The 19,950-nt window shown below is 56.3% G+C and overlaps 1 protein-coding gene across 7 annotated transcripts in view; it reads left to right on the forward strand.

Annotated features, from left to right (window-relative positions):
• The window catches only part of PRIMA1 (proline rich membrane anchor 1), a 74,733-nt gene extending 59,744 nt beyond the window's left edge, over nt 1–14,989 (forward strand). For 2 of the 7 annotated variants that reach the window (XM_037831996.1, XM_037831997.1), the window contains exon 5: nt 12,124–14,989. In XM_037831996.1, coding sequence (XP_037687924.1) covers nt 12,124–12,226 — 103 coding nt within the window. In that variant the 3' untranslated portion in view covers nt 12,227–14,989. Of the gene's footprint in view, nt 1–8,259; nt 8,589–10,457; nt 10,576–11,940 lie in introns of all 7 variants that reach the window. The other 5 variants (XR_005216225.1, XR_005216223.1, XR_005216222.1 and 2 more) reach the window with 5 other exon arrangements.
• The last annotated feature ends 4,961 nt before the right edge of the window (nt 14,990–19,950 follow it).

Here is a 19,950-nt window from a genome sequence, read left to right on the forward strand (position 1 = left end):
TGGGCTCTCTTGGCCTCTGGAAAGAAATAGAACTCAGTCCCGGCATCCTTACAGGGTCTGGGTGGGTCCTGGAGCACATGGGGCTGCCAAGGCCGCGGGGACAAGTGGCAGGGGGAGCTGCCACCACCCCTGAGGCCGACAGGGCGAGGGGAGAAACGGAAAGGGGGGTGCCCAAGCCCAGAGAGGGCCAGAGCCTCACAGGAGAGGCACCCAGCAGAAGCTGTAGCTGGAACTGCCCCACACACAGCCCTCTAAAAGGGAGAACGGGGGGAGAAGCACCCCCACCTCTCCCATAAGGGTGCCTCCCATTGGCCAAACCTAAGGAGCAGGGGAGGCCGGGAGATGCCGTCGGCCAGGGCAGGGAGAGGGCGGGACGGACGGCGGGCACAGGCGCTCAGCGGCACTGTCCCTTTTCTGCCCCAGCTCCATGTTCTGCATCTTCCTCAGAGCCAAGGCTTGGGGCCACATGGGGGTCTAAGACCCAGCCCTCTGCCCCCAGGACACTCACTAGCCAGAGGGGTCCCTTCACATGCCGGCTGATTGTCGGTGTTGGGGGAGGCTCTGCTCGGCTGGGTGGAGGCAGAGAGATCAGGTGCTCCCAGGACCCTCCGGGAGGAGGCCTTGGGCTGGGGAGGGAGGCTCAGCCCCCCGGGGAGGACGGGGTGCAGAGCAGGTGCCCCTACGGTCCAGGGCTGCAACCTCAGCCGGGGGTTGGAAGCGATCGCTCGGTTCCAGCCAGCTGTCTGTCTGCATTTGTGCTCACGGCCAATTCTTTCTGGTCAGTAATTCATCTGAAACCTGCCTCTTCTTTCAGGAAACAAAACCATTCCATGTCACTGTGAAACCATTCAAAGGAAAATTCAATGATCAGCCCCACGTTTTTTCTTCTTCTTTGTTTAGACTCTGGCAGCCTCAGTCCTAAGGGAGCGTTTCTGAAAGATCTTTGTGAATGGCCTCACTGCAGCTCTTCAGAGCCAAACTGCTGGGAGGATGGTTCTAGAATCAGCTGGGGTCAGGAGGGGGCGGCTCCAGAGATGCTGGCTTGGTCTCAGGGGGGTGTCAGCCCAGGGGACCCCAGGCCTTGGTGGCTGGTGGGGTGGGGACAAGAAGTGACGAGGCCGTGAGCTTCCAACACTGCCCTCACCCATCACACGTGTGCTCAGAAAGACAGATGGACACAGTGACATAGATGGACCGCACAGGGGTGGGGGCGGGGGGGGGGGGTTGACCTAGGTGGGAAGTGGGTCTTGTCGGCACTCCCAAGACTCAAGATTCGGTGAATCAAGGCTTCATTCTGTGGCCCCACAAATGTTCCCCAAGTCCCAAGTCTGTGCTGGGTGATCCTGGGGTCAGGGGCAGGGAGGTTTCTTAGTGACATGAAGGTCAGTGGGCATCAGCCAGGCCAGGGGCCCAGGAGAGCGGGGGGCTTACAGCGGGACTGGCTCCAGCAGTGGCCCCAGAGTCTCTGTCAACCACCCCACCCTTCGAGGCCCCCCGGCCATGGGAGCCTGAGCAGTTAGCGTTGCTGTGAGCTCCTCAGCCTCGGCCTATTGAGAACAAGCTTCTCCACCTGCCACCGCAGGGTGAGCAGGTCCCAGAGCACTCAGACGCCCTGTCCCTGGGTGCCCCCTGCCCAGGCCTCCTGTCCACCTCCCAGCCTGGTGGGCACATGTCAGCCTGGAGTTGGTAAAGGACCCCGGGGTACCATTCCCAGCCCCAGCCCTGCTCAGTGGGTAGTGCTTCCCTTGCTGGGCCTCAGTTTCCCCTTCCCTGTCTGTAGGTCATCCCACTGCTCAGCCCATGTGATTGCAGCCACAGTGGAGGCCAGGGCCCAGCGGGGGGCGCAGCACCATGGGGTCCCCACCACACCGTGCACAACCTCTGGGGGGGGATGAGTGGGCGCTAGTGAGATGTTCTGCGAAGAAGAGGAGGATCTGAAGGGAAGGTCAGGGCTCTCAGTGCAGAGAACAGGAGGGTCTGTTACCCACTTTCTAAATCTACAGTGACTTAAAGCCCCCAGACCCAGGGTGCCCACCACCTGGGTGGGAGGGCTGGGCCTTAGTCCCCAGCTAGGGGAGGGCTCCCCACAGCCCCATAGAGACGGTCAAGTGTGAGGCCCCTCTCCACAGCTCTCTGACGGCCGCACCCTTCGCACAGAGAAGGGCTGAACTGAGGAAAGCGGGTGCCCGCCCCTGCCAGCCCCCTGCCCTGAGCCAGCCGTCACCTCCGGCCACAGGGGAGCTTCTCACCGTCCCTGGCGCTGACACACAGGTCCTCACCTTCTGCCACTGATTTGCCATCAAGCCACTAGACAGCATTTCCTTCTGAGTTACAGGGTGTTGGCCACGTAGTAACAAAAGGCCACGGAGCATTTTGACTGATCCTGCAGATCGTTATTTGCAGACAATAAGCAAGTGTGCTGTTCCTGGGAGTGAGCTGAGTGTGCGTGCCTGAGTGTGCCCGTGCTCGTGCGTGATTGCTCGACTGCAGTTGGCTCATCAGCCTTTGATGATCAAGCCACTTCCACGGAACTGGCCCTTTTGAATGCTGACGTCCTTTATGGTGCCTTAGAAAACCCACTGACTGGCACAGGGCTCTGTCAGTCCGTCAGTGTCCGTCCACAAATGTGTGTGAGCATCTCCCGTGTGCCAGGGCCTAGACGAGGTGCTGGGGAGGTACACACAGGGTAGCCCCTGCCCGCCCTGCTAGTGGAGAGGCAGATTAAACACACGCACACTAGCAAATAAATAAATGAGATGATTTAAGAGACCAGTAGTGCTATGAAGAGGAGAAAAAACAACAACAAAACAGGAAAATGAGGGAGAGAAAAGGAAGGTGGTGGGAACTCTTTCCCCGATGCAGAGTGAGGACAGTCTTGTCTGCTTTTGGAGGGCAGTGGTAGGAAACCACAGGTGTTGTGATTAGAAAGTGTGGATAAGGCTTTGTACATGCATTACCCCCTTTAAATTTCTATTTTTGTCAAAGTAATACATGCACATAGTTTAAAAAGCCAAATGTACCACAAGACTTTTAAGACTTTCCCCATCTCTCCCCAAAGTCTCATTCCTGAGAGGCAACTGCTTTTAACTGTTAGCTGTTTCTTTGGGTATTTTGCTACATAGTCTAGGTGATGCATATACTTCTCTTTGTTTTTCCATTTTAAACATTATCTGTTGACTTTCTGCAATGGAAGATGCAGGATTCAGAGTTCTCACACTGCCCACAGCAGGCAGTCCTCCTGCATTCAGTGGCTGTTCAGGGTTTACGTTATGTGACAATGTAAATACTGCTCACAGCTGAGCCGCATAGTGTACTATGATTATGATTCGTTTCCTGTCCTGAAGTTATCAATGTCTCCTCTCAATGTGGTCAAATATATCGGGTAATCAATCTGTCAGTTCCATTTTCGTCTTGGAGACTTGCCTCCCTGAGACCCCACCCCGTCTCCCGGTGGGCTAGAGGCTTTCGGATCCTCTTCTCCCACAGGCTTCCAGGTCCTAGCAGCAGCCTCTCAGGGGCTTGTTACGCTCAGCTCTCCCTCTCTCTCCCACACCAGTCTGTCATCTCTTTGGCTTAACCCCACCATGGAATTTTTCCAAGATTTTTCCTGAATCATGGACTTAATAGAAAATTAATTAGTGAAATTAATTTGCCTTTCAGAATTTACTTTCTTTTTGGGTGGCCCAGAAAGGGATTAGCTCTTACCAAGTATGTGGCAAGCAGGGAGGACCTGGTTATCCAGGGTAGCGGGAGTGCTGTGGATGGGTGAGAAGGGGGTTTCCTGTGGCGTCGGAGCCAGAAGGAGCCTCCATGGTCATGGGCTCACACCCCTGTTTTAGAGATGGGGAATCTGAGGCCTGGACAGGAAGAGAAATGGCTCATGCACACAGGTTTCCAGCTCAGACCAACTCTGCTGGTTGGCCTCCTCCTCTTGTTTCTTGAGCACCAGAGGGGCTCCCTCAGCTGTATCTCTTCTGTTGAGTCCTTCCTGCTCCTCCCTCAAGACCCAATTCAAACCACCTCCTCCAAGGTGTCCTCCTGGACTGGTGAGGATCTTCCTCTTCCCTGCCCAGGTGCCCAGGCTCATAGCTCTCCCTGAATTTCCATCTCTGCTATCTGCCGTAGTAGATGTGACATTGATGCTAAAGCGCACGTGCACTCACGTACGGGTGTGTGAGTGATTTTGTGTGTGCACACGCAAACACAGATTAGATGGAGCAGCCGTCTTGTCTTACTCATCGCTCTCCCCAGCACCTGGCATATAGCAGCTATTTGGTGACTGTTTCTGGAGTGTGAATGGAGGCTTATTTATGTAGACTTGCCAGATTCTTTTTAAATTGATAAATTCTATTCAGAATTTCAGAAAATTCATTTTCTCCCCTCCATCTGGGTGAGTGAAATCAAATCTACTGTAAGAGTAAATAGATGTGCCCAATTTTAAATGCCTGGCTTCACCCCTTCTCCAGTTTTGGGTTCCTTGACCCTCTGCCACCTCTGCTCCCCTCCCTCTGAGCCCCGTCCTCCTCGTTCCCTCAGCCTTCTGCACCCCCACAAGCTCAAGTACCTGCTCCCTGACTCAGCAACCCCCTCCATGCCTCTAGGTGGAGTCTTGATTCTACACCCACTGCACACAACACCCTCTCACCCCCCACCCATTGCCACCTCCTCTCCCTCCCCTTGTGAGGGGCCAGCCCAGCCCTTCCCCCCTTGCCCCTCCTCTGGCCTCCAGCTGAACCCCAGAGTCAGGTCAAATGAGGGGTGCAAGGAAGAGAAGGTGAGCGGGGCCCAGAGGCCAGCAGTGAGGAGCAGGGACTCAGGACCTCTTTCACCTGGCCTCAACTCGCCATGAACTTCTAGAAGCAAGAAATCCACCTTGCAGGCATCTGGGGCCCCTGCAGTCTCGAGCCGGGGCCTGTCTCGGGGCCCAGTCCCTCTGCCCAGGCTGGGACCCCATGCAGTATGCTCTGGGGCCTGAGACCCGGCCACCCCCACATGCCACTTCTAGTGGCCATCCGTATGGGTCCCCGTGACAACACCCTCCCTCCCCGGTCTCCCCAGCCGGGAATCAGCATTGCCAATCTGATTGCACCGCGAGGAGGGAAAAGCTAGCAGACTCCAAGAAACGGCCCCTTTTGGTCTCGGCTCAAGCTTTGCTGCCTGGACCTGGCTGCTGGGAGACCGTCTGACTTCCCTTTGTGCTTCGGCCACTTTCTGGGAGCTGGTTCTCGGGCTTGGTTGTAGAATCAAGACTCAGTCTTCTAACTCCGGGGTTGCACTGCCGTCTTGTAGGCTGTCTGGGGCTTGGTTTTTCTCCTGGTCGTGGGATCCTCACATGGGTTTAATTTGAGTCCTGGATGTCACAGGTGCTCTCCTCTCCATCGCCACAACCTTCCTCCCTCAAGAGGTCAGGCCAGGAGGGGCTGGACGCAGTGTCCTGGGCTGCCCCGGGCTGCAGCGCCTGTGGGCGTGTTGGTTCCTTATCCTGGGGAGGGGTGATGAGATCCCACCCTGAGAGCAGGGGGCAGCAGCAGGGATGAGCCTGCCCCGTCGGCTTCCCTGGTACAGGGGACCACGGAACCCAGGCCACCGTGGGACTGGGGACAGGGAATTGGCAGAAAGCTAAGCCCATGGAGGGTGGGCCCAAGGCCAGCTAATGGGGGACCCAAATGGGTCCCTGTGTCTTGGGGCCTTTTTCTTCTCTCACCAAAATGCGTCCTCTGTCTCTGCACTCATCCCTGCCAACACGCCAGGTCAACGTCACAGGGCAGCGCATGGGGGTGGACAGGGAGCCTGGTGAGTGGCTCCCGCTGCACTTCAGCTACAATCGAGCCGGGCCCTGCAGGGTCAGGCTCCTTCCCACGTGCTCTTCGCTCTCACTACTGTCATCTCTGTCCCTTGCTCGGGACGCTCTTTCAGTTCCCCAGCGTGCCAAGCCCTCTCCAGCTCGGAGCCTCACACCTGCTGCCCCCAGCCTGGCTCCCACCGGAGCTTTGGGTGACAGGCTCCTTCTCTCCACTCGGGCCTGGGCTTCTGTGCTGCCTCCACGGAGAGCTCTTCCCTGCTCCCCAGCCTGGAGCCCGACCGAGATGGCTTTTCTCTTGATTGAGCTGCAGGCCTCATCTCGCACACAACCCTGCCCACACCCTCCCCTCGCCCTGCTTTCCTCAAAACTAACCTTACTGCTGAGAAACTGCAGAGAAAAACTCAGACTACAGGGGAGAAACGTCAGCAAACTTCAGACACCAGGTACTTCCAGCATCCAGCTCACCCCCGCCACACCCTGCCTCTTTCACCGGTCGGCCCCCTGGTGCTTGCCCAGACTATAAAATTTAACCAACCCCTGCCTTCCTCCAAGGTGAGATCACATCCGATCTGCGTTCTCTCTCCCCTACTCTAGTAGTTTTGGACAAAGGCATCCTTGCCTTAGTGATATTGTCTGGTACAACTTTTTCTTTTCTAGGTAGGACCCCCTTCTTCTTTCCCTTGGTACCCCATTCTTTCTCTTGATTGCCTTCCTCATAATTGTTGCAAAACATCCATTTGTTTACTGCCAGCTGAATGGCTACCGACCTGGTGCCAGGGGGAGCCAGTGTCCTTGGGCCACGAAGCTGAGCCCACCTGGCTCTCATAAGACTCTGGGCTGCTGCCACCTGGGGTATAAACTTCCCCATGACGTGAGCGCGCTCAGCCTGAGGCTGACACCCAGGAGAGCATGGGGGCAGGCCTCTTCTCACCGACAGCCATCATCTCAGACCCCTCGTTTGCTTCAGGAACCCCCATGTGTCACCCAGGCAGTGCCTGGTGCCCCCGGCTGCTGTGGGGCCGTGTGACCAGGTGGGAGGAATAGGCTCAGGGCATCTGATCCGTCCTCCCTCCTCCCACCCAACTCACCCCTGCCCCTGGGTGGACGACGTGGCGTCCAGGAGCTCAGGACCAGCCTTCCCGGATTGCTCCAAGGCTCGCCCTGCCTCTCAGGAGGGACAGATACTCCGGTCATGTGTCCCTGTTGCCAGCGAGAGCCTTTTGCCTGAGTAAAACCAGGTGCAGGAAGTTTCATGACACGGGGGGACTGGGGTCCAAGGCATGTCTACCTTCTGTGGCTGCCCGTCCCCACCATTCTGCTGTCTTGCTACCTCCCAGACCTCGGCTGCCATGTCACATCCCTAGAGGGGTTCCCTGGTCCCCCCCATCTAGAATGGGGATGCAGAAAAGAGTTCTGGAATCTTGGGGAGCCAGGTGCCTGGACGCCCTGGGAGATGGGAAGCTCCTGGGCTGCCTCTGTCCACAGACCCTTTAGGAGAGTCACCACCACCCAGCGCCATGTGCCATCTCCAGGCAGGAAGGTGGTCGTGGCCTGGACCAGTCTGAGAGTCACCCTGTCCTGGTCTCTGCACGTGGCCCCATCATCCCTTCTTTGGCATCCAGACAGGGCAAGGCCTTGGCGCCAGAACAAGTCCCAGGTTGGAGAGCAGTGCTCCGGGGGAGGGAGGGTTGCAGGCCTGGAGCGGCCTTTCCCACTTGGTCCTTGAGCTGTTTCTCTCTGCTGCAACCCTTTGCTCTGCTGCCAAGGGAGGACGCCAGCTGGAGAAACTCACACCAGTTTTGTGTTTGTTCAGCAGACACAGGCTAAAAGGAAGCTTTGGGGAGATGGCCACACAGTTGGCTCGATGGATGTGTGCGGATCCCCGTCAGCCGTGCACTGACTCACTGTGCCTGGATGAGGCGGGAGGGGTGGGAAATGGCTCAGAAAGGCTTTTTCTGGCTTCCTGACCCAGGCTTGGGCAAGTCCACAGTCTACAGAGGTGTCTCGTTGTTGAGTGTGTGTGTGTGTGTGTGTGTGTGTGTGTGTGTGTCAGGCTGGGTGGTGGGGAGGACAAATGCCTTAGGAAGACCGGAGTCTGGGAGCTTTAACCTTCAGTTCATTGTAAACAAACCCCTCCAGTGGGCGCATGGGACAGGAAGAGAGCTGGGCAGCCCCCTCCTCAGCCCCCTCAGCTGCCCTCCAGCATCCCCAGCAGAGCCCCAGGCCGAGGCCTGCCCCCTGTCATGCCGTTCTCAGCAGGGCCCCAGGGGTGGCAGCCTGGCTGCAGGTGAGAGTGGCCGGCGCTGTCAGCCAGCACTCGGAGCAGAGAACCTGGAGCACCTGCTGCTCGCCCTGGGTCTCAGGTGGGAGAGTCCTTATCGGACAGGTATGTCTTTGTGAAGCCAACACCTGGGCACAGTCAAAGAAACACTCACTCACCTTTCTCCCGGTTTTAGGCGCCAGGCCATTTAGGGAGCCGTCTGTGGCCATCTCTGCCTGGACCAAGGTGGAACTGCCTCTCCTTGGTTAGCAGGGCCAGCCCTGGGTCACTGAGCCTGGAGCCCCGCTGGGTCCTTACTGAGCCTGGAGCCCGGTTGGGTCCTCACTGAGCCTGGAGCCTGATTGGGTCCTCACTGAGCCTGGAGCCTGGCTGGGTCCTCACTGAGCCTGGAGCCCACTGGGTCCTCATGAGCTTGGAGCCCGGCTGGGTCCTCACTGAGCCTGGAGCCTGATTGGGTCCTAGCCACTCTCTCTAGTGTTTCCAGCCCTGCCAGGGGCCCATTAGGTAGGATGTCTGTGCAGACTGGAGAATGCTGGCTGCTGCCAGCAATACTGATAAGCTAACAAACACTTATTGAGCACTTACTGTATGCCAGCGTCTCATCTAAATGCCTGACATGCATTAATGTGCTGAATCCTCACAACAACCCTCTGAAACAGACACTATTATTGTGCCCATTTTATAGACAAGGAAACCGAGGCATAGAGAGGATAAGTTGCTTGCCTGAGGGCACACAGCTGGAAAGTGGTGGAGCCGGGGTGTCCCGAGCTGTGACATCCGCTTCCCAGCCCTTCCTTCAGGGTACAGGATGGGGTTGGGGGTGGGGACAAGGGAAAGCCATCTTCTGCTCTAGGTAAAATCCAACTTCCATTGGGTTCCAGTGAATTCCAGAAAAACTTGGGGAGAGAGTTCAGGTAGCAGGAAGGGAAGCCAAGTCGTGGGGGGCACAGCCCCAGGCAGCAGGAGGAGGGCAACAAAATCCTCTTCCCAGTAAAGCCCTCTGGACAGCCAGCCCCTCCCCTGGCCATGCCCAGCTCTCGAATGCTCTAGTCCTGGGGCTGTACCAGCCAGAGGGGGCCCTGCCCAGACCCCCTTCCTCTCTTCCTGCCTGGGAGGCTGGCTGAGCAGCTGAGAAGGCACCAGGACTGTGTCCTCAGCCTGCTTTCCCGGGGTCCCTCCGGCCAGGTTGCCTCCTTCTGGCCCACTCCTTCCCCCGCAAGGCCCCCAGGAGTGCACAGGGGTCTCCCAGCCAGCAAGCCAGCTTTAGGACTCGCTCCTCCTGCCGAGAGAGATCCTGCTGTCTTCCCACCTCACCCTAAAAAGGGGTCAAGTCAGTACCCTCCAGCCTTTGCCCATTTCCATAGGAGCTCCAGACTCCTTGCTTCCTCTCCTACTTCTTTATCCACCCTGGAAGGCCTTTAAGCCCATCTCCCACAACCTGGACTGGCTGTAGTTGTTTTGTAGGCCTAAGACGAAGATTTAATATTTATTAAGGAGAAATGTAATGTGGGTTTGGGCCTAGAGTTTCTGCCTATTAATATTTTCTGGCATCTTTATTCTGATGTCCATTCTCCTCCTTGTATAAAAATGATAAATTTGGGAATCTCACAAGTCCATCAGTTGCCTCAGGGGGAGGGGGCAGCATGGGATCCCACTGGAGTAAAATCTCCCCTGCTCCCAATTTTCAGGCCATGCACACTAGCTGAGTGAGAAGTCCAGCCCACCCAGCAGTGTTAGAGCTGCCCGAGGCTCCCTGCAAAGGGGTGGGTGGGACTAGAAGGGATGGAGGAGACTGGAAACAGAGGGAGAGAAAAGCCCAGGGGCAGAAGTAGGCTGCAGGGCCCCTCATTTCCCATGAGTCCAGGGGATCTTCTTGGGAGACCCCTCAAAAGGGACAGCACGGCTGAGCCCTGCACACCTGGAGGCCCCAGAAGGTATAAGTGAGCATCTACCCAAACGAGCTCCTCCGCCCTGTGGGTTGGGGTGTGCTGGGTTAAAGCACAATGAACCCGACTCTTCAGAACTTCAGTGACTCTCCACGAGGAGGACGGAGGAAGGCTTTCCCAAGCTGTTTGGACTGCAGAGCCTATTTTTATGGAAACACCTGCTGGGAAAGATGATTTAATGGAAAGATGTTGGGACCAGGAGATGGTTGTAGGGAGGGATGGGCCAGGCCCCACCACAAACCAGCCAGGGATCCTTGAGCAAGTCATAGCCCTCCCTAAGCCTCAGTTTCCCCATGAAATGAATCTCTGAACTCCAAGTCTAGCTTCTTCTGGGGACCATCATGAGAAGTCCCTGTGGTTGAGAGTGCTTTGCACAAAGGATGCGACACCATGGGAGGCAGTGTTGATTTGCACTTCTTATTTCTAGAAGAAGCCACAGTAGCTGGGCTTGACCGCCTACACCAAGTGCACTTGGGTTTCATCACATGTCTGGAGAGCTACTTCCACTTCAAGAGAGAGGGGAGACATTAACAGATTTGATGGTGGTCTGTTGTTTCTGAGCTGGCTTATGGCCTGATAATCAGACCTCATGAACCCACTGAACCTACTGACGATCACCCCAGACCCTCCCTCCCTAAACTAATTCCCAAAGACCTTCACCCACCAGCATCAAACCAGTAACAAGCACCAGTTCTTCTCACACTGGGTTTGGGGAGACTTGAGGACATTTGAGAAGGCAGAAGCAATTGGTCTCCAGGCTTTTCACAGTGACCAGAAAGGTTCAATTTACAGATCACACATCAAGGCCTTGCAGGCTCAGCCCTGGGTCACTGGGGGCACAGGAGGTGCCTGAGGAATGGCCCCATGGGGGTCAGATCCACCCAGGAGACAGCAGTGCTGTGAACGGATTCAGGCTACGTATCGTGTGCCTCCTAGGCAAGGAGGGCTGTTACGACTCAGGCCTAGGGCTGGGGAGAAGGTGGGATTTGAGCCTGGCCAGACAGTACCATTGTGAATTCAGAACCTCAGCCACTGAGCAGCAGCCTTCTCAAAGCCTCCTTCCAGCCTCCCTGATCCCTTGTACTGCACAGGCAGGATGGTTCTTAGAGTTAAGTGGTCTCTGGAATGAGAAGTAAATGGCTTGGAGTGAAGTATTTGAGAACTACTGGCAAGTGCTAACTTAGCTTGGAGGTTCACTACCATCTTCACTACCATCATCACTCCCACCATCACCGTCACAATCACCACTCCCACCACCACCACCACCACTATCTTCAGCACCATCACTACCACCACCACCAAAATTCCATCAATGCCACCATCATCATCACCACTGTTACCACCACCATCACCATTACAACCACAATCACCATCGTCACCATTACAACCACCATCACCACTGTTATCACCACCATCATCACCACCATTAACATCACCACCACCACAGTTATTACAACCTTCACCACTAGTAATGCCACCATTATTACTATCACCACCTCCACCAACCATCAACACCACCACCACCACCACCATCACAACGACAACCACCATCATCACTACCATCGCTACCATTACCACCATCACCACCACCACCACCACCATCACTATCATCATCACCGCCAACATTCTCTTCATCACATTTTCCATTTGCCTTTGACCGCGCTGAGACAAAACTATAAAACCGAACTGCTAGCACCTCCTCTATTAACTGCCAGCACCCTCAAATATTCATCTTCAAGTCTGGTCATTTTAGTCAGAGGGATCAGTCAAAGCCTATGACTAGGCCGACCATACATGCTGTTTGCATACATGTGTTTCGCCCGGAACAGTCCCCGTTTATGCCTGTGTCCCTGCTTCATTATTAATAGACCCCCCTTTCACTCTCAGCTGTGCTCATGTTTGCATGACAGATTACGTAGTTGAGAACACCCTCAGCTTCTGACTGACTCTACAAGGACCCGAGGATGCTAACCCTGAACAGAGCCTGGGGGTGCTAGCTGGGAGGGCCTGATAAACCCCCACACCCAGTGATAACTGACGGATTCCCTGCGTCCCTCGCCCATGTCTTCCCTGCCGCCTCTGCCCACTTCCAGGAAACCCCTGAGGAAAGACGAAAACGGCACCAGCGCTGCTGAGTACCCCATGACTTCCTCCCAGGACGGCAAGGGGCTGGACGTGAACAACGCAGTGGTGTGAGCCTGCGGGCCCCGGACCTGCTGGCCAGAGGGACACCTCGGCAGCGCTAAGGCACGTGGGAGACGAGTGGACGCGAGCAGACGCTGGGCTTGTCCAGGACTTCGTTGCCTTGCAGGCCTCAAGCCCCCGAAGGAGAAACCATCCCCTTCCCGGCTGTGCCCCAGGCAGCCCGTGGCAGAGGCGACTCAGATGCCCGGCCTGAGCCGGGCTCACCCTGCACGCAGCGCCCGGGACCAGCCTCTCCGCCCGAGGCTCCTCCACGTCCTCCTCCTCGTCTTGTGTTTGACTCGCCATCCCCCAGCTGCTCTCTAAAGCTCGTGCTTGTCAGACAAGAAGGCAGAGGGGCCTGTCTGCCTGCTGGGACATGGGGGTGTCCCCCTTTTAGCCCAAAGGAAGGTGATCCAGGGGTCCATCCTCCGACTGAAAACCTCCTCCCCTCCCAGAAAGCCCATCTGCTTCTCTGCTGCACACACAGGTCCCAACAGAAGCCACTGGCGCAGCCCTGAGACTCCCCTCGCAAAGGTGCTCCCCACACATCTGTCTGTCGTCACCCCTGCCCCCACCCACAGCTCTCCTCACTGCTGCCCCCCTCCTCCTCTCCCCAACACCCCCTGGGCCCAAGCCCCTCTGCCTGCCATTAAGGACTGTGAGCCCAGCCTGCAAAAGCCCCTCTCCCGAGCAGACAAAGTTCATTTACACCAGGGGCTTGTGAAACTGACTTGCCAAGCCCCAGACCAAGGGCCGCCGGGGAGGGCAGAGGCCCCTGCACCTGTTCCCAGACTCCTTCCCAGACCCGCCTCCTAGGAACCCCCGCCCCCGCCTCCCTGGGAGCCAGGCCCCGCCTTGGTCCAGCAGAGGCTACCCTTGTGCCAAACCCGGCCTGCTGGGCTGGCCAGGCCTAGCTCTGGGCCTCCCTGACATGCCCAGGTCTCCTGACTGCCCCCCAAGAGCTTCCCTCCTTATCCTAGTGAGGTGGAGTTTTCTGAAAGTGTTGGGCACTCCTGAGTGGTTGGTGGGGGAGGGAAAGGGAGAGAGAAAGCAGAGAGGAATTTTCCAGGCTGGGAGCCCTGTGCAACCGGCCTGTTCCCCGTTGGCTGCTGGCCCTGTTGGGCTCATCTCTGGGCCCCTGGGGACAGCGGCCTCCTGGTGAATTGGAGGACACTTGTGACCCCGTGGGTGCCCCCATGCCCCACACACTTGCTCAGAAGGAACCAGATGCCTTTAATGGTCACTCCTGGCCGTGTAGGGATTTAGCTGGGTGGGCCCGGTTTGCCCCCCAGAGCACCATATGCACCAGTGAGTTCTCTGGCAGGTGTTTGGCCATGGAAATTGCCCCCCTTGCAAATGCAGGTGAGACTGATGGACTTGAAAGCCAGCCCCCATTTGGGCCGAACCTTGATCTGTCCGTTGTCCCAGAGCCTGGTGCTCGCAGGGTTTTCTGTGCATCACTGTCTTTGGGGCCCAAAGGACAGCAGAGCGTTTGCTGTGACACTAACCCGGGGTCTGTGGGCACAGGCTGAGGCCAGGCCTGGGGCCTGCCCCCTGACAGGTTTCTTCTTTTCTGTTTTCCTTCTTTTTGGGGGCTTGGTTTTGGTTTGGATGCGGGTTTCGCTCTCCAGCATGCCTTCCGTGGTCAGAGAGGGCAGCTCCAGCTAGGGGGAAGGGCTCTGTCTGTCTGCAGAGTGCCGGGAGCCCTGCGAGGGGAGCGGGACACAGCTCAGCGCTTTATAAACCCACCCCTCCCACCACCCCCAGACCTTGGTTTAAACCCAGGAGGCCCCAGATGACTCTGCAGTTAGCCTGATCCTCCGGTGTCCTGAGGCTCCCCGGCAGGGAGCCCCCCGAGCCCTCCGTGGGCCTGGGCATTGCCTCCCCTCCCCAGACTCGTCCCACGTCCATCCGTCCGTCCAGGGCTCAGGTAAAGGCTGACGTTTGCGTATAAATTTCCTCTAAACTGGGTTTATAAAACCCCTTCTCTCCCAGTTAGAGAAAACTTAGGAAGAGCCCAGTTTTTAGAAAGGATTCACTTGAGAACAACCCTCCAAACCCAAAACCAGTCACACAGAAGACATTTCGTGGTGGGTGAGTGGGCTCCTCCGGGTTTCTACCTGAGAGACTGAAGCGTACAGAAAACCACACCTGCCTTGTGTCTGAGCTTGAACTTTTTATTTAAGGAATGTATCTGCAGCCCTCAAGACAGACCAGTTCTCAGACTTGCCCATTCTGAGGTCGGGAATGAAAGGCACATTCCTTCCTGCATTTTATCAAACACATATTTTTTCAACTGCCTCACAGTTGAGGCCAACTTTAGAATTTAAAGGTACATAGGCGCCCTCAGACTTTTCAGGTGTTCCTTAGAAGCTTCTGAAGCAAGTTTTGGAGGAAAGCTTTATGTGTATAAAAATATAGACACATATATATATAGTTATATATATTTAAAGAGATGTTATATATACATGCACACACACAATTACTATACTCTCTGCATCTGTACAGAAAATATAGTGTGAGATTTTAATGCATGAATGTAAATATCCTGAAATCTGCCTTCTTAACGATGTGCTGTGTGCACGGGGAAGGTGACTCCCGTCCTAGGCTTCTGTCTCAATGGACAGACGCACATGTCATGGCCGTCTGTCCTCTGACAAGCCATCACTGTCAATTTTGTGCTCAGCTGCTGTGCAAGGGCCAGGAGCAGCAACAATGGGGGCACGAGGTGACACGAGGAAGAAAGCACCATGACTTTTTTTATTTTCAATAAAAATGTACTTCTAAAGATGGCTGCAGGTCGTTGTTTGTGGGGGGGGGGGGGCATTTGGCCCTGGGCGTAGGGTGGAGTTGAGAGGGGTCCGGTGGCTCCCCATTGAGCTCGTACCATGTGGGGTGGAGTTTGTGGGGTTTCTAAGGTGCCCATGTGGCCGCAGCCCTCCACCTGCCTTGCACTTGAATCGACTGAGAGTAGAGTGACCAGCCCTCCTACCTTGCCCGGGACCGAGGGGGATTCCAGGGTGCAGGACTTTGAGGCTAAAACTGGGGAAGTCCCCTGTAAACTGGGACGCATCGGTCCCCCTCATGTGACCCTGGCAGGCGGGAAGCAGGAGCTGCCTGCCTGGGGCTCCCGCCTTCCCCATCCGGATGCCTCCCCGGAGCAGCCTCCTTCCCAGCACTTCTGGGAGGGAAGAGGGAGAGAGAAACCCATTGCCCCTGCAGCATCATCGTGCCCATTTTACAAGTGAGGAGACCATTCAGAGATGGCATATGGCAGCCAAGGTCACACAGACACCAAAGCCAAGGTCACACAGATACCGGGAAACAGGGATAGAGCTGGGGTTTAAGCCCAGACCTGGTGCCTTCAGCACCCAGCGTTGTATGTGATTGAGGGGGCCCCTGACCCGGATGGTGGCTGCATGGTTGGGGCACTGCTGGGCGGGCTCTGCTGCCCCCAGCCTGGGCTCCCCGTGGCCTCAGAGTTAGCTCAGGCGAGGGGAGCCTGGGAGGGCCCCACGTGCCCAGAGCCAGGGGGAGACGCACAGGGCTGGCTCCCCAGCACTTCACATGCACTGTCTCTTTTAACCCTCCCTGAAAGCCTAGGAGGTACAGAGCACCACCCCCATTTAACAGGTGAGTAAACTGAGGTTCAGAGGTTAAGGAGCTCACCCACAGTCCAAAAAGCAAGTGGCAGAGTTGAAAGGCAGACCTCACTCCTGTGTGGCTACAAGCCCCAGGGCCTTCCAGCCCGGACAGGCCGTCAGAGTCCAGGTGGTGCGTTCTGGCCAGATTTACAACCCATGTGCTCCCGCCCCAGGACTAGGCCCCCCCACAGCCCGGACTGCACCTCGGAAGCAGAGAGGGTACCTGGGAGTCCAAGTCAGGGCTCCCAGGTACCCTCTCTGAGGAAGTGGGGCCAAGCGCCACATGAGGGGTGACCTGGCGAGGACCCAGGACAGCCCCTATGGGGGGTCTGCAGTCCAGAGCCAGAGGTGACATCCCCCCCCCCTCCAAGGGGGGCTACAGAAACGTCAGGGACGAGGATCCCGGCTGCTTGGCCGAGCTCTCGGGCTGGGGCCACTGCCTGCCGGGCCCTGGGGCTGTTCTGACCCCTTCCGTGTTCTCATCATCTGGGGGAGGCGCTCACTGCACACACAAGGACACGGGGGCTCTGGGAGGGGAAGGCCTTCACCAAAAGTAACCTGTTAAGTGAGGGTACCTGGGAGTCCAGCCCCAGGGATGGACCCAGAGTAGAGCCAGACCCACGGTGGCCCCCTTCTCACCTTCCCCAAGAGGGCCTCGCCTCTACCATGCTGGCCACAGGCTTGGGGAACCCCTTTTCAGCAAAGGGACGCACCAGCCAGACCCCAGGCCACAGAGGGGACGCCCCAAGAAGGGAGGTGCCTGCAGGGCTGCCCTTGGCTTGATGCATGAGGCCCCCTCCCTGCCAGTTCTAGCCCAAAGTGCTTGTTCCCTAATGTGGTGGGAGAGGGACCCCCAGGGTGCCAGGTGTCTGTCTGTGGGTGACCAGCTAGAGTCAAGAAGGTCTGCCTGGGGCGGCTTCTCAGGAGTAGGGGCAGGTGGAGGATCCCCTGCACAATAGTTGCCCTGGGCTTTCCAGCACCCCTGGTTCCTGCTGCCCAGGCATTGTCACCGCTGCCCCAGCCACAATAGTTGGGTCTTTCAGTGTCATTCTCTCCAAACAAGTCTTTGGAACCAGACCAGACCCCTATGCCCTCCCAGAACATTTCCCTGGGAACATGGGGTTCATTTCCTGTTGGGTAACCTCAGCCAAGGACCATCTCAGGCCACCAGAGACGGCCCTGTAATGGTGAATCCCAAAAGGGTCGGGGTCCAGGTTTAATCTCTCTTCTCCCAGGAGCTTCTGGAGCAAAGCCATCCTTATCTTTGCCAATAACACTGTCCACCCTTTCCCTAAGGTGATGAATATGTACTTGACCACCAGCCGAGAGTGGCTCCCCATTAATTCTCTCCAGAACAAAGCTCTGCTCTGAGCGGACTTGCAGTCTCCACCATTAGAAGGAGAAGCAACTGGCAACTTTAAGATGTTGCTGCTCACATCCACACACTACACCCCTTAATTTAAAAGAATGTCCTCTGTTCTACTTTGTTAGTGCTGCCGGAATGCAAAACACCAGAGATGGATTGGCTTTTATAAAAGGGGGTTTATTTGGTTACACAGTTACAGTCTTAAGGCCATAAAGTGTCCAAGGTAACACATCAGCAATCGGGTACCTTCACTGGAGGATGGCCAATGGTGTCTGGAAAACCTCTGTTAGCTGGGAAGGCACGTGGCTGGTGTCTGCTCCAAAGTTCTGGTTTCAAAATGGCTTTCTCCCAAGACGTTCCTCTCTAGGCTGCAGTTCCTCAAAAATATCACTCTTCGTTGCATTTGGATATTTGTCCTCTCTTAGCTTCTCCGGAGCAAGGGTCTGCTTTCAATGGCCATCTTCAAACTGTCTCTCATCTGCAGCTCCTGTACTTTCTTCAAGTGTCCCTCTTGGCAGTAGCTCCTCTTCAAAATGTCACTCTCAGCTGCACTGAGTTCCTTCTGTTTGTCAGCTCATTTATATGGCTCCACTGATCAAGGCCCACCCTGAATGGGTGGGGCCATGCCTCCATGGAAATTATCCAATTAGAGTCATCACCCACAGTTGGGTGGGGCACATCCCCATGGAAACACCCAAAGAATCACAGTCTAATCAAAACTGATATATCTACCCACACAAGATTACATCAAAGATAATGGCGTTTGGGGGGACATAATACATTCAAACCAGCACATCCTCATTCCCAGACTTGCTGACATGGGGGGGATAACACCACTTTGAAAAGGGATTCCTGGGGATGGGATGCCCTGCCCCCAAGAGAAAAGAGCTCTGAGGGTGGGCTGGCAGGTGGACGATGTTCTGCATATGTGACATTGAACCCAAAGCTCACCTTGAAGCAAACCCAGCCCACGGAGGCTCCGAGCCTGCCCAGAAACACGGGGTGGGGTCCACAGAGTGACCACAGCCAGTCCAGCCACACAGGTGGAGACCCTCAAGGTCATCCTGAACTTGGCCATAAAGAGCTCGGTGGGGACCCCCTCACCCTTTCCTTATGAAGGATCAGGATGTGGCAACCCACTCTGTGGACTTCCAGGTGGGGCTTGCCTGGAGGTTTACCCTAAACCTTCCAAGTGGGACATATCCCCAGGGGTCCATTTGTTCTCTATGAGAATTTAATTTTGTCTTTCATTTCAATGTTAAACCTAAAAAAAAAAAAAAAAGTAATGCAGGCAGAGTCTAGATTGTTGCAAGGCACATGGAGGCTCCAGCGCCCACATGTATGTCCCCAGCCCATTGACAACAAATAGCCGGGCTGCAGGTGATGTGGAGAGAAGCCGACTGGGTACCTTTGGGGGCTTTGCCTGCTCTGCCTGCCCTCTCCACACTCGGGAGCCCCTGGCTCTGCCTGGGACCCGTAACGCCTTAAATCCATGTGCTGAACTTGGCCTCCGCACCCCTGTCCAAGCCAGGGCCACTTCTCCTGGACTAAGTTCATAGCCTCCTGCCTGGTCACTGTTGCAGCCCCCACAGCCCCTTCCCACAGACGCCGGAGTGGCCTTTACAGAGCAGAGGCCAGCTCCTCCGTGATGTAAAATCCTACCGACGGCTTCCTGCCCCATCCCCGGGCTCACAGGCTCTTCCTGGTCTGGGCCCCGCTGTCCCCCGACTCCATCCCCGGTCCCTGACTCCCCGGCTAGGCCACTGGCCTTCCTGCCTCTTCTCCACATGGCCCAGACCCTCCCGACCGAGGCCTTTGCAGCCACTCACCCCCCGAGTCTCACCTCGTGGGCTTGCTTTGCCTCCACCCCGTCCTCCTCCATCCCAGCGCCTCGGTTTACGTTCAGTTCAGCCCTTCTCACCACCCGAGACCCTGGTGACCCGTGTGTGCGCCCACTGCCTTTCTCCTCCTGTTAGAACGTGAAGTCCACGGGAACAGGGGCCTCCTCTAATTTTCAGGCTTGCTCGTTCCCAAAACTTCCACACCCCCAACATGCCTGGAACAATAGACGTGTTGAATTAATTAATTGTGGGTTACAAATTTAACACAGTGCACCCAGGCACAAAGAACAGAATATAGCCTTTTATTTCACATAACTGCTCGGAGTCCCCACCTCACTGGGTGTGTGCAGAAAGGGTGCAGGAGCAAACCCTGAATTTGCAGGTTAAGGATATTTCGGTCCCTTCCAGTTTGCTGCCTTTTGGATGATTCAGTCTCTTTCAGATAAAGCTTTGGCTCTGAGACTTCCTGCCCAGGGCCTGCTTCTCTCTGTGAGGCACCTGGGTGGGCACCTGAGTAGGTGTCTGTAATCTCAGGTACAGGCAGAGCCGATCTCAGACCATGCAGTGACTTCTGGGTCCTCACAGGTCTCAGTGTGGCGTGGCCAGCCTGGGCTGCTTCATGGACAGGTGACTGCGGGGTGTGCTTGGGCCCTTCCAGCCTTTTGGGGCAACTAGCTGGCCCCCACTGCTCCAGCTGCAGATGCCCAGGCTATAGCCGTGTGTCCATCCTGACTGCGGCTTCTGCCCGCCTTCCTGCCCTCTCTGCACAGCGGGGCCCCAGAACCCAACACAGGCCAGGGAGGGCCATGAGAGCCAGGGCTCAGGTTCTAGCATGTAGCCGTCTCCCTCTGCCAGGGTGGTCCGTGGCTGCAGGGACCTCCCCTG

This window comes from Choloepus didactylus, chromosome 4 (assembly GCF_015220235.1).
Source record: "Choloepus didactylus isolate mChoDid1 chromosome 4, mChoDid1.pri, whole genome shotgun sequence".
NCBI lineage: Eukaryota > Metazoa > Chordata > Mammalia > Pilosa > Megalonychidae > Choloepus > Choloepus didactylus.